Source organism: Oncorhynchus nerka, linkage group LG24 (genome assembly GCF_034236695.1).
Source record: "Oncorhynchus nerka isolate Pitt River linkage group LG24, Oner_Uvic_2.0, whole genome shotgun sequence".
Taxonomy (NCBI): Eukaryota; Metazoa; Chordata; class Actinopteri; order Salmoniformes; family Salmonidae; genus Oncorhynchus; species Oncorhynchus nerka.
This window is the reverse complement of record NC_088419.1, coordinates 57,469,791-57,484,430: the sequence shown is the minus strand read 5'-3', so window position 1 is coordinate 57,484,430 and position 14,640 is coordinate 57,469,791. Positions and strand designations below refer to the sequence as shown.

Sequence of the window (14,640 nt, the reverse complement as noted above, 5' to 3'; positions counted from 1 at the left end):
AATATGGTTCTCAATCAGAGACAACGACAGACAGCTGTCCCTGATTGAGAACCATACCCGGCCAAAAACAAATAAATACAAAAACATAGAAAAAATAACGTAGAATGCCCACCCTAGTCACACCCTGGCCTAACCAAAATAGAGAATAAAAAGCCTCTCTATGGCCAGGGCGTGACAGTATCCCAAGGTGCGGACTCCGGCCGCAAAACCTGACTCTAAAGGGGAGGGTTCGGGTGGGCCTTCTTTACGGCGGCGGCTCGGGTGCGGGACGTGGACCCCGCTCCACCTCAGTCTTGGTCCACCCTCGCAGCGGGCCCCGGACTGAAGACCCTCGTAGAGGGTCCTGGACTGAGGGGCGCCTCTGGACTGAGGGGCGCCTCTGGACTGAGGGGCGCCTCTGGACTGAGGGGCTGCGATTCTGGCATCTCCGGAGAGACGGGCGGCTCTGGCAGCTCCAGACAGACGGGCGGTTCTGGCAGCTCCGGACAGATGGGCGGCTCTGGCAGCTCCGGACATACGGGTGGCTCTGGCAGCTCCAGACAGGAGGTCGGCTCTGGCAGCTCCGGACAGGAGGGAGACTTGGTTCTGGGAGCAGACTCACCAGGCTGGGGAGACATACAGGCGGCCTCTTCCTTGGCCGCGGCACCGGATACACAGGGCCATGGAGGCGCACTGGCGGTCTCGACCGCATAGCTGGCCCTCCCCGTTCTGGCTGGATGACAGCTTCCACCCGGCAAATGCGGGACGCAGTGAATACTCGTCCGAGACACAGTGCGCATCACCCCATAGCACGGGGCCTGACCTGTCACCTGCTCGCCCCAGTAAGCACGGGGAGTGGGCTCAGGTCTCCAACCTGACTCTGCCACACTCCCCGTGTGCCCCCTCCTACAAAAAATTGAGGGCTGCCTCTCAGGCTTCAGTGACCGGGTCTTGTCCTCTACCATTCTCTCCTCCCCGGTCCAACTCCTCCTCCAGGTTGGCGCACGCTGCTCTTGGTCTTCTTGTGGTGGGTAATTGTTGACACTGTTGTTTACAACGTCATTCTAGTCACATTAGCGCACGTTAGCAACAACCTTCCCGGTTTAGGGACACCTATCACGTAGACAATAATATCTTACAGTATCGGAAGCAATGATAAATTATCACAATATTGTGTTAATTAGTGGATCACTTATGCCGATTATAACTAATTGCAATTTGCATTGCATTATAAAACCTTCTGTTAAATGCTTTTGGCTAAAATTGTATTTCATTTAATCAAAGGTCAGTCTATTAATATTGCAGTTGAAAGATTAACCAAACCAAGCAGAGTTTATCATTGATCATAGGAAATAGAAGAAAACAATAGTTTAAAGTGAATATGATATTACACAATAATACTAGAGAAGTGTAAAATGTCCAGTATTTCTACAAAAACTTTGATAGAATGTTGTTTTTCCTGGGAGACATTTCTTATTCTGGTTTTGAGATCAATGGGCTCAGGCTTTGGCCTTTCTGTCTGTCAGTGCTGTATATCATATCTGATAGCAGCCTACTCAGGGGAAGGAAGGATCATTGGGCAGATAGGAGAAGGACACCAGTAATGCCATAGCAGAGGTCAGCATGGGCGTCTGAATGGCTGCTGACCTTATATTGCATATCTTGTCATCTCATATTCTGCTCATCCTGAATTATGTAGAATAATAGAAACTGTCAATTTGCATCAAAACTACTATAAGGGCTTTAATCACCAGCTTGCCCCAGCACAAAATGAGTGAGTATTCATAATAAATCAAATGCATTGTGTTGTGTGTTGGTATGTTTACCATATGTTCACTAAAGCAGTCGCAGATATTCAAGATGAGTTTAGGAAGCTTTGCAATATTCAATGCTCTATTGTTGTCATGGGAGTCGACTTATTTGATTCTATTCCTTCAGAATGGTATCTGTTGTGAACAATAAAGCACAGCTCTCTGCTCCTTATTATGCTATTTCTAATCCCCTACAGACTCAACTTGACTTCAAATCCTCTTGGGGGGCAGACATTCCTCCAGTACTGTGACCGTTCCTGTGGGCCGTCAGGGGTGGCTGGACCGTTTCTCTCTAAGCTCCATCCTTTGGGACTAATCTCTCCCAGTCTACAGACTGTGTGTGTGTGTTGGCTAATTAAGGTATTAACAGTAATGGACATCAAGGAGAGAGAAGAGCCTCTGCTAGGCTGTGCTGCTGTGCTTAGCCAGCCCAGATCACATAAACAGACGTACTGTTATATGGTGGTGGCTAGATAAACACGTGTGCCCCCATCTATATAAGACATGGATCAATATAAGCAGCCATGTGTTGACTCGTTCTGATTGCCTCCTAGTCTCTCCCTGCATGCCTGCCTGCCTACCAGTGATGGCTTGGTGAAGGCTGGAGGGGAGTTCAGTGTCTGGCCAGTGTTTGCGGCATTAGGCATCAGGCAGGCGGCCTTGGCTTTTGAAGTATCTGGCTGTGAAGTGATCTGATAAGCTGGAGCTGAGGGTGCTGGAGTGCTTTTAGGTTCAAAGCCACTGAAGAGAGAGCCTGCTACAACATGCAGGCAAGGACCCTTTCAGACAAAAGGGAACCTCAATCTTGAGCGCTGTGCCCCAAACAGACATTGTAATGTCACAATGTCACCCCTATCTGGAAGTCAAATTGGACCATTACATGCATTTGCCTTGATGATGAAACCTTGAGTGTCACACTGATAGGCTTCACAAATATGTTATCAGCATGAGACTGTGATAGCTAATAATTAAGCATCTCCGAATGTATTTGGAGCAGCAAGGAAATGTCAAAGTTGACAGCCCCTTTGTTGTCCTGTAAATGCCACTGGAAATTGATTGGTAACGTTTGCTTTAAATGCATGTCATATTCTGTTGAATACAAAGAGCTATGTTTTAAGTAAAAATAAAGGCAGTCATTAGAAAAAATAACAGAAATTCAAATAAGCTCCAACACATTGCACTAGGGTTTGAATCAATCATATGATGAGGGTTGTTTGAGTACAGCAGTCCATGTAGCAGCTGTTATAGCTGTGAGCGTTGGAAAACCTGTAGTCCACAGGTCAAGCAATGCTCTTGGTGCTGATAGGAAAGCTCTGAACAACAAACCCATGAAGCTTGGTAACTAAATGTTCAGCACCATGGACAGCTAAGGCATTATAAGGACGGAAAATATATACCTTATGTCGGTGTAGCGCAGTGTCAAGTCCTACAATTTGCCAGGTTGGAAAGTAGGCCTGAAACTCTCAACACCAGCATTATTGTTTAGAATAGGTTCACTGTCCAATTTATCACAAAGAGATTTTCTGAAATCCCCATTTCTACACGCCAAGAACAAACCGCGAATAAGCCTCGTGCTCGAATCAATTTTAAATCGACATTTCAAAAGGCACTCCGCAGATTTTTTCTTCTTATTTAAATTAACAAGCAATACTGAAAGTGTATGGTGGGTTGTGAATTAGTAGGGCGAGTTAATCTTCCCTGCGCAGCACCGTGGCATCTCGGAGGGGATCATTATTCTCGATGTGGTAAAGCCCTGTGTTGAGAGGCTCTCTGGTGCTGTCTGTCTACTGGAAACAGGTCCTAAGGATTTCTGGAGACTTCAACAAGGCTACACTGTAATATGAGCTCATTTATAAGAGTGTAATAAGTCATGACGTTTGCGTTAATTGCAATTAGTTTCATGTTTTGGCTGGTGACACATCTGTCTATACAATACATGTTCTATTGTTTTAACTCTGCATTTTGAGACCTGTCTTAGTTGTTGACTAGTTTTAGTGGTAGATGAGTGCTAATGAAGTGTTGTTTGGAGCAGCGACAAGCCTGCCTGTGACCTCAAACGTGTTTTTAAGACTATAATTTGTAAATCGCTCTGGATAAGAGCGTCTGCTAAATGACTTAAATGTAAATGTAAAATATAATTAATGTTGAAGCTACTTCAAAAACAAGAGTTGGCCTAATTGTTATTAATCTAAGGTTTCAGTATTAATGAGTAATACCTCTAACTTTCTTACTCCGCGAGTCAGTGTGAATTTACTATACAAGGTAACATTATCCCCCAGGCTATAAATCGTGGCGCTCAAAACAGACAAACGGGATTATACAGTAACAGTGCAGATGTGCCAAATTATGTCTCTACCCCATAGGACGCCCCTCTACCCCACACTCCCCACACACCCTCAACGCCCACTGGGCCACCACATCAACCATCCCCCCCACCTCCCCTTTCTCCCTTCGCTGATTTGAATAGCGGGACTCTGCAGAGAGTATCTGCGCTCTTTTGTTCAGTAGCACTTGGCTGCCAGGGAGGTGAGAATCGTTGTAGCTCTCCTCATCACGTTTCGTCTGTCTCTCTTCTCTTTGCGCAATAGGACGGACACCAGATACCCCGTTATTGTGTTTTGGACCTCTCCAAAACGCGATTCGTTCTTTTTTCCAACTCTTTATACGGTTTTGGTGCGCTCGATGGCTCGCACTGCTGACTGTGGCTCGTGACTAACAGAACACCTGCACGGAATCAGACCAACGTTACTTGCGGCATCGCTCTACATTCCTGAGGACTTGACAGAGACATCAGAGCGGCTCACGGTCACCTCCTCCTAAAAGGTGAGAACAATGTGTATTAGCCTATTCCAGTATATTACATTACGATTAGTATTTTTGGCGTAGCTTAATATGAAGCCTGAGAAATCGGTATCTTGGGTATTCGTTATTAATAAGGAGTGGGCTATACTCTATCTTCACGCAGACAAAGCGAACTACCACTTAAATAAATACAAATAGTCTATGTTGAAGAGGCTTCAGTATTTCGTTTTCCATGTGAGCATTGACATACTGTATCACTGTATAGTTTATTACGCTCTTGTTTCCAAACCTTTTATTTGATGCCTTTATTCTGGTCGAGTCTTGGAATAACACATTTTGTATGAATTTCAGTTGTAATTTTATTCTGAAAAGTTTTTGCTATGTTTTTACGTGCTTTAACCCTTAAAAAAACCTTGCTATAACATGTAGAAACCTTGCTGATACTACAATTAGCTACTCATGTAGAAACCTTGCTATAACATGTAGAATCCTTGCTGATACTACAATTAGCTACTCTTAGCTAAGAGGAAAAGTGCATGCTTGACATCTGAAGAATGATACTTGTGTGTCCCTTAGGATCTGATCTAACTGTTATCGTGTGTGATTCAATAATGTTTCACTGCTTTGCGTGATATTGTGGTCTGCAAAGTAGCAACCATCCATCCCGCAGGGGTGGGACAGAAAATGTGTTAATGTGTTTAATGTGGGGGAATGTTTCAATAGCCTATCGGCTCTGTTTTAAAGCCACTTCTTTTCCGATGAAACCATTAGAAGGATATCGGCCTTGGCGAAACCAACATCATGAGCATCTGAGCAGCCTTGCTTCGTTTCTCAGGACGAGTAGAGATTATAGTCTTCTGACGGAGGGAGGATGTATTGCATATGTTGTGAATTCAACAAGCAGCGAGCCCTTTCAGTAAATCCGAAAGCAACGACAGCTAGCAACGACAGCTAGCTAACCGAGAGAGGGAACTCGAGACGTTATCTTTGATGGCACTCTGTCAAACATGGCATGCGTTTTTAATACTTTTTATATACATGGCATATGTTTTTATGTGCTGTCTGAAAAACGAACAACTCCCGCTCACGCTAATGAAAGTGCACGGTCAAATGCTGGTGGAGTATGTTGCGTCAAGTCTGCAATATATATGCCTTTGGATCGGACAATGATAGATGATGCTGCTGAACAGCGTACTGTACATGTGTATGTGTATTTTCATTTTCAGATGAGCCCCAGCGAAATATAGCACGGATTCCAACCAGCACTTCGTGAAATGATCATCTTTCTCTTTTTTTTATCTCTGCTCCACTTCTTTCTGTGCATGCATGTGTCTTCTTTCTGTGCATGCATGTGTCTTCTTTCTGTGCATGCATGTGTCTTCTTTCTGTGCATGCATGTGTCTTCTTTCTGTGCATGCATGTGTGTCTTCTTTCTGTGCATGCATGTGTCTTCTTTCTGTGCATGCATGTGTGTCTTCTTTCTGTGCATGCATGTATGTCTTCTTTCTGTGCATGCATGTGTGTATTCTTTCTGTGCATGCATGTGTGTGAGCTTGCCGATTCCACCTGGGTAGAAACTGTTTTGCCCATCCATGTGTGTGTGTTTGTGTGTGGTATTGCCAATACTCTGAGACAGGCGGGCTGATGGATGGGAAAACTATGAAGGCAGGCTTGGCTCACACGGCTGATGCATAATGACACGGGGAGATTTTAAAAAAAGAACGCCTCAACAGCTACATGCTCATTGTTTGAGCTTTTTTCCCTTCACATGGATGAGCAGTCATGTGTGTATCTGGAAAAGCTGTCCCTCCTGTCACTGACCCGTGTTGGGGACCATCAGTGTTCCCTAGCTGGCACCTGTGGAAACGGAACGCTCCCTAAACAAAGGTGATGAGTGCTAATCCTGTTAGTGGGAGAGCTCCCCCCCTCTCTTTCTCTATTAGCCTCTGTTTCCCTCTCCCTCCACCCTTCTCTCAGTCTTTCTCTCCAATGCTCTCTCCCTCTGTCTCTGTCTCTCCCCCCCTTTCTGTCACCCCTCCCTTCTCTCTCAGTCTTTCTGGCGTTCTTCAGGTTCAAATAGGAGCTGGCTGACACCACTAAACTAATCTCAATAGAGATCTTCTGTGCCAATTTGGTTGCTGTTCCATTTTTCTTCTTTACACGAGGCACAATCGAGGCAGAATATCCCATCAGATAGTTAGTTGCACACTGCTCCCCAATGGCTGTTTTCCAATGATACTGACAAGGGCCAAAAACAGCTCGGAAATGTTGTCATCACAAGTGCCTGAAAAACCGATTGGGGAGAATTCAGAGTATTCTCTGCTTTTGCATGGGTTGACTCACAATGTCTTTCAATAATGTGCCTCCCTGCTCGGCTGCACACAGCTTAGCACCGACACTTGTAGGGAGCGACGTGAACGACGATAATTCAATTTTGCACTTGAGTAGCATCCAAGCCAATGAAAGAAAGCATGGATTTTCAGAGGTTTCACTCATGTAGTGAATTAATATTCACTTAATTAAGCAGCCACTGTCTGTTGAATTAACAAAATCACTCCTGAAGTTTTTCAACAGAACTTGAGAAACTGCAGGGTATCCAGATGTCTGCAGATGGTTCAGATGGCCAATAGTGGCAGACAGTATTCCTGCTGAAAGCAATACCCCTTTCATACATGCAGTGCAAAATGAAAATGAGGGGGGGGGGGGGGGGGGGGATTATGTGCCTTCAGACACAGAGTGAGTCTAATTTAAAGATTTAGACAGCCCTGATCAAATTAAACAGTGCGAACGCTCACAGCATTCTGTGTGAGTGCATGCATATGTGTGAGTTATTGTGTATCTGTGTGAGAGAGCGAGTGTGTCTGTGAGTGTGTTGTGTGCATATGTGCATGTGTGTTAGTTAGTGCGCGTGTATGCACGTGTGATTGTAAGTGTGTGTCTGCACGCTCATGCATGCGTGTACATGTGTATGAATCCCACTGACTGAGGTCTGCTTTGGCTTTTTGCCAGTCTCTCCCTCTTATTGCCAGAATCCCAGGGACATTTTATCACCTTAATGAACCTGGTGTTTCTGCTTTGATTGACAGCTCAGGAGAATCTCAGGCTGTTCTGAAGCCTCTGGCCTGGCAGAGCAGAGCAATAAAGCTGTAGTAGGATGTAGGCTCTCATCTGGCATTAGCAATGCTTTCGCGTAAGCCACATTGGCTAACCACAGTGCCGGGCTGCAGTCACAGATGTGCCATTGGCTAACCGCATGCAGACAAAGGCTCTCAGCAGCTCTCAGCAGAAACAGCTTTTGAATATTCATCGGAGGAACAGACCACAAATGCATAATTCAATGTGGGCATTTTGCCTATTAAACACCATAAATAATCAATGACATCTGGTAACAGTTTTTGTCAAATTTTTAATGGAGGGCACAAAGGGACTACTTGGGGGTTGAATATATTTCCCCCCCTTCTTCTTTGTTGATCATTATGTTTGGATACATCCTTTGTTAGCATTATAGCTCAGGTTCTGAATGAAATGGTCTCTGTGTTGTCCAGGTTGGAATTGAACAGTGATTCAGACTCTGAATCCAATAAGGGAAGAATACTTGCTGTTTATTTCACCAATTTGCCAGTGGGTTCTAATCTGGAACATTTAATCCTCACACAGAGAGACTATCCTCCCCAGGGGCTCTGTAGTGTAGGAGGCTGCAGTTCTTTCAGCACTGGATAGCTCCAGGACCAATGCTGTCATTGTCACCGATGCTTCCTCAAGCACAGCAGAATCTGTTACTGCTAAATTAGACAAGAGTAGCTACAAAGCAATAGAGAGAGCGAGAGAGAGAGAGAGAGAGATGCTATAAGGTTGGAACACAGAATGAAACCACTCCAGACTCTCTCTTCCTCTCCATCCCCCTCTCATCTGCTTCTTCGTTACTGAAGGACATGACGCGTTTGTGGCACCGCGACAGACTGCTGGGCTCCCATCCCTGGTATGTCCTGCCATCTGACAGACCTTGATAAGCCTTTAAACAGAGAACACTTGTCAAGGTTACAGATGAGTGAGGCATTCTTTAATTTCTTCAGAACAACTAGTTCCCAGAGGAGCTGTATGTTTTGTGAGTGGGTTGAGTCGGGTTATGTTTTGATGTATGGGGAAAACCTGGAGGTCTGAAACATATTTTTGAAGACTTAGAGAAGAAAAACAGAGAAATAAAACAGTGAGACACAGAAGGAGAAACATAAGCTTTTCAAGCCCCCATTACACAAAATGATTCCTGAGGCTCCTGACTGCAGGTATTTATGAAGCCTTTCTGATAGCTATAAGAAGCCCAACTCTTATCATATATCTGCCTTGTCTGAGTCTGGGGGGAGACCAAGATGAATCGCGTCGGATTTCAGGAAGAATGGAAAGTAATGTAATTAATTTCATTCAAATCCCTCTCGGACCCCGGTTTGTGGCGCCTGTGAATTCCTATTTGGCGGCTTTGTGAATGCAATATGCCTGTTCACTATCGGCTTGTGCTGCTATTGATATTAGTTATTAGTTTGCAGGCGACAATGAGATTTCTCCCCCTTGTGTAATTCAGAGATGCTCATTAACATGTTAAAAAGATACTGAAAGCTTTATGCGGTTTGCCTTAGTGAATCATTTCTCTTAAATGTGCTGGCTTCAAAAAAGCAGTACGGGTGTTTGGTTCTGCATAGAACATTTAATTCAGTTTTCATATTTCCCAGACAAAACTACAAATATTTCTCTGTGTGCCTTCCTGAAGGCAAAAGCTCAGAACCTCAGGTACAGTATCTAGAGTTTTGGTTCTAATACAATATGCACCATTATTATTTCCTCATTTCCAAGATACACACTGAGATCAGGCTGATTCTCTATATTGTGCTACCCGGTTATAGTGCCCTGTGGCAGTTTTCTGACCTGTATTCAGGTGGATTTAGTGTTTTTCAGTAATTGGTGGATTTGCAGCAAGGGTCAAAACCGAACGTATTTTCCAATCGTTTCATTCTGAACAGAACTATAATTTTTTTTGTTCAGCTCCATTGTTCTGACCAGAAAAAATCAAGTTCTGAACCGGTTCGAATCCTAAAAACTTCACGTTTTATATCTTCCCTTTGTGTTCCTTTTTGAACCTCTGAAATCATTTTTTTGTACGTTTAGGTCGACATTAAATTACTACACCAATCAATGCGGATAATGCAGCTTGCTAGAGCGGACAAGCTATTTACATGCATTGGACAGAAGAGTGTAGGGCGTGAGATGCCACTGAAATTTTGCGGGTGGGGAGAGAGAGTGGAGGAGGAGGCTTGGCTTGAAGCGCTGAGCATCTTGCTGTGACATGCATTATCATTATTTAGGGGAGGCAGGTTTAGTAGCCTAGTGGTTAGAGCGTTAGGCCAGTAACCGAAAGGTTGCTAGATCATAATCCCAGAGTTGAAGGTAAAAATCTGTTGTTCTGCCACTAAACAAGGCAGTTAGCCCACTGTTCCCAGGCTGTATTGTAAATACGAATTTGTTCTTAACTGACTTGCCTAGTTAATTAAAAAAGTTATCTGAATTAGGCTGACAGAATTATACCTACGGAGGAGCGGCTTCTATGAAGGAACTTTGAATGTCTTTAAAAAAAAAAAAAACTCATTTTAAGGGGTGGATCAGCTTAATATTGCGGAAAGAATGTTGCTTCCATCAATGTAATTGTCTGCATCATTTCCAATCCCCCATATATTCTTTTGGTACATATATACATATATATATCCATACACGCATGCATACATATACGCATATATACATACACATACCTAAATAGACATACATACTTTAAAAAAAAGAATATACCTTTATTATTATTAACCTGCAAACCCTTCCGCCGATCCCCCAATTGAAGTAAACTAACAAAAACTTTGGCTTTTACCTTCAATTTATACATCTTATAACATTTTACAGACACAGTCTATTTTACAGTAGTTCTTTTTTTGTTTGTCTTTAGTCCTTCCTCTATTTCTGATGTCCATCCAGTTTGATTTCTATTTGTAGAGTGAGGGCTTTGCATAGGCGCTTTGTTGCATTTTTCGTGGGACTGGAAAAAAATCCCGGAACGTAAAATAACTTTATTAACCGGTTCCCATGCTTTTAAACAGTATTGATCACTTTTGTTTGTGGTTCTGATTCTGTTCCTGGAAAAATGTCATTCTTTCCCGGTTTCCTGAACCGATTCCAACCCCTGATTTGCAGGGAAGTTACCTGTCTGATACCAACAAAGTATCTCCTGTAGTGAGGGGACACTGGAATCTGCTGAGCTGAACAGAATGAGCTACAGCAGCTTAGGCAGGCCAAGGTTAAAGCCCACTTTCTCTGTTGCATCTCCACACACACACACACACACACACACACACACACACACACACACACACACACACACACACACACACACACACACACACACACACACACATACTGTTCCAGGTGGTTAATGGCTGTCCTCTGGTGTGGCCAGGAGGGGCCTCCAGTCCTACTAGGGTACTTCATCCACTCTATAACCTGGAGGGGGGCAACTCAAACGAAAACTCCAGCCATTTGATTCAATGCTGAAGTCTCTCAATTCAATGATTTTATAGCAAGTCTAATGTCCCACCAATACACTTTGCAGTCGCTCTGCAGTCATTAATGAGAATGTCAATGCCCCACTGGAGTGGTTTTGCATGGAGGGAGTGGTCCCCATTGTTCTACTTTAGATTTGTGAGATTCTCTGTTCAATTTACTTATTGTTGAAAGTGAGTGCAGAAAAAAAGATGGAGGGGAATAAAGAAAGAGAAAGAGAGAGAGTTTTCTCCAGTCAGGGTTATGTTTGAGAGCGAAGCTTGTTTCCTAAATGGAGGGTAAGACTTAATGTATCGGTAGGTACAGTACATACATTTTCCAATGGTTGTCATGTTAGTGATGGGAAAATTGCACTTTGAAAATGTAATTTCCTTTCACATTGCAACTGCTGTGTCTTGGCAACAAAGTACAAACAGGCACATATCAAAAGCCATTTGTTTGCTGCGTTGCTATTTCAAGAAAGAAACATCAGCAAGTCAGTAACCCAGAAGAACATTGATGTTGACTTTTTATAGACTAGAGACTAAATGTGTTTCATTTAGAGTTATCAGAGTTTGTGTCTATAAAACACGCACACACACGCACGCACACACACACAGACACACACACACACGCGCACACACACACACACACACACACGCACAGACATACACGCACATACACAGACACACATACACACGCGCGCGCGCACAGACGCACGCACACACACACACACACACACACACACGTACAGACATACACACACACACACACACGCACGCACACACACAGACACACACACACACGCGGACGCACGCAAACACACACACACACACACACACACACGCACGCAGGCAAACACACACACACACAGACACACACAGACACACACACACACACACACAGACACATCAGGACATTCTGGCCCTGATAATGTAGGAAAACACACACACACCGAGAAAAACTTACAAGAAAAACACTGTTTCTTTGTGTTGTCTCAGTGATGCATTTACAACATTTTAGGCTCCGGGTTGTTAAACAATTAGCATTTAGCTGTTTACACAGAATCTCTGTAGGCAACTTCTCCTAAGTGATTTGAATTGCTTTTCCATTTTGTTTGCCACACATACACTTAACTGGTGGGCTTGTAACCAATTCCCTTCTGTAATTAACTGTCATCCTACAGAATAAATAGAGGAGGAGCAATGCAGAAAGTAAGAGACAGAGGCACTAAATACTTCAGTCCCGAGACGCGGCATGTTTCTGTTTGCAGTGATTTGCAAGGATAATGTTATTCTTGAAAGGGTAATCTGTTATCTAGCAGAGACTAGATAACAAAGTTTGTGTGTGCGTGTGTGTGCGTACTTATGTGTGTCTGTATTTCACAAAAGTGTGTATGTCAGCATCAGAATAAATGTTGCCCCATGCCAATCCCTCCATGCCCCCACTCTCCCGACCCCCAGGCATTCCTCCCAGAGGGTTATCCCTGCGCCCCCCTACCCTCTGCCCGTGTGTCCCAGTGAGCACGTCTCTCCCCTGGCAGGCCGTCTGTCTGGCATCATGGCCTTTGTCTCCTCAGCTGTAATTAACAGGCTTTAATGTCTTTCTGTATGTCCGCTGGAATCACCTCTGGTCAGCAGGGGCTGTCCAGGGGCCTTCTGATTAATCTGGCAGCTGCTCACATGCACGCACACACACTGTCGCGAAGCGTGGGGGCTGCCCCGACGGCCCGCTCTCTGTTCAAATAGATTTGAGAGCTTTCCCAGTGATGGATGCCTCTTTTCTCTACACCACTATTAGCTGGGCTGTTAGTGCCTGGCTGCTGTCACAAGAACCACTAGGGCTACAGAACCAGACCAGTAGGAGCATTAAGGCAGCTCAAATTGATCCGACCAGCTAGAGAACTGTCCAATCCTCTAATGAAAATATCAGACGAGAGAGAAAGGGTCTGGTATTGAATCCTCAGTCTGCTGCATCAAGTGTTGAAGACTTAATGGTGTCAAAATGGCTCCTTGTTTTTTTTCTCTTTTGTCCCTTTTCCTTTAATGTGTCCAAGCCCCATCACCACTACCGCTCTCCCTCCCCCAGCCTTTCCTCCCTCCTCTATCCACAGGCTTAACCGCTGTTCCGTGAGCAGCAGGCGACTGGCGGAGCCCTAATTGGGCGTCAGCTTGCGTGACCTTCATTGTTTTGACAGAGGCTGATCAGACGCAGGCAGCGCTCCTCTCCCCGACACGCCTCTCCAGCGAGGACCAGAGGACAGCATGGAGGAGACCCATTAGCTGGCTGGCTTCTCTGGGCTTCTGAAGGGGTCAGGGTATGGGCTATCACTGTGAATCCACCGTTGTGGAATGGTGTTTTGCACTCGCCTCCATGGTCTTGAATGAAAAAGTGCTGGAATGGAGAAGACGAGCAGATCACTTGAGCATGTCTGGTGTAAACACAGAGATAGATACTGTATGATCTGCCGTTGCTCAATTAGTATTCAGCCGCTTTGCATGCAGCCTTTTCCCCAGAGGGGATGAAGAAATACACCTGCGCTGTGGTCATAAAGGGTCCCCTGTGATTTATTAAGACAACATTGCTTCTGACCACAGTGGTTGGGGACGTGAAAGACGTGTCGTTTTGGAGCTGAGTGTGCAGGTCCCTCTGCAGCTCTGCAGTGGCTTAAAAGACACTAGAGTGGGCAGTTGCAGGATGCAGATTGTGCTTGTTTTCTCCAGACTCCAGCACTAGTCTCAGTACCCCATCATGGCTCTCTCATCAGTCCAATCCAAATGATGGAACATGAGCTTCCTACCGTCACTGTGTCTCAACGACCCCTTAATTAACATCTCCACAGCAACAAAAACACCAACCCAGCCCCTCCCCTCTCCTCCCTCTCTCCCTTCAGTTTTAATACCAGACTTCCAGGTCAAAACAGCATTCAAAGTGCCGTTTAGTGTCGGTGCAATCACAGGGTTTGATTACACTATCCCGTATTCCTAATCAGGAAAGCAAGATATTTTTTCAAATTGATGCTCGTCACATTGCCCGGCTGCAATCAAAGCATTGTCATGTGTTATATATCACACAGTCTTTAATTGGCCTCTCTCGCTTTATGATCGACCAGCGCCGCGATGGCAGAAGCTGTCTTAATTAATGATGCTGTATATACCTAGCCTGTTCCCAGAATTGTTTGTGCTGTTTTGCCAACTCCTACGGTCATTGTCACGCCAATGACCATAGGGGTTGGCAAGACAGCACAAACAGATCTGAGACCAGGCTAGCTCGTATCCAGTAGGAAGTGTAAATGTAGCTGGCCTGGTCACTCTGTCATATGGATGCATTGGACTGCCAGCTCCAGTTCCTATGGGATATGGTCTTTACATTGGCGGGTAGATAAATTATGTGTTTGCTTTCCTGTGGCAGCGCAGTAATACTGAGAGGGCAGTAGGCCCGGGCTCTGGGACCGCTTGGCTGTCTCTTCTTCACC

General features: G+C 44.8%; 2 protein-coding genes across 2 annotated transcripts in view; one reads left to right on the top strand and one right to left on the bottom strand.

The window, feature by feature from the left end:
* Positions 1–287: 287 nt before the first annotated feature.
* On the bottom strand, positions 288–944 carry LOC135564245 (uncharacterized). Its single transcript, XM_065008505.1, has one exon. The coding sequence runs from the start codon at positions 942–944 to the stop codon at positions 288–290; it is 657 nt and encodes a 218-aa protein (XP_064864577.1).
* A 3,378-nt stretch (positions 945–4,322) lies between these two features.
* The window catches only part of ncanb (neurocan b), a 180,364-nt gene continuing 170,046 nt past the window's right edge, over positions 4,323–14,640 (top strand). The window contains exon 1 of the mRNA XM_029632404.2: positions 4,323–4,613. The gene's annotated coding sequence lies outside the window, so the exon portion shown is untranslated. The remainder of the gene's footprint in view (positions 4,614–14,640) is intronic.

Coding starts and splice junctions, on each gene's coding strand:
- LOC135564245 (XM_065008505.1), bottom strand. CDS start 944: ATGGTAGAGGACAAGACCCGGTCACTGAAGCCTGAGAGGCAGCCCTCA.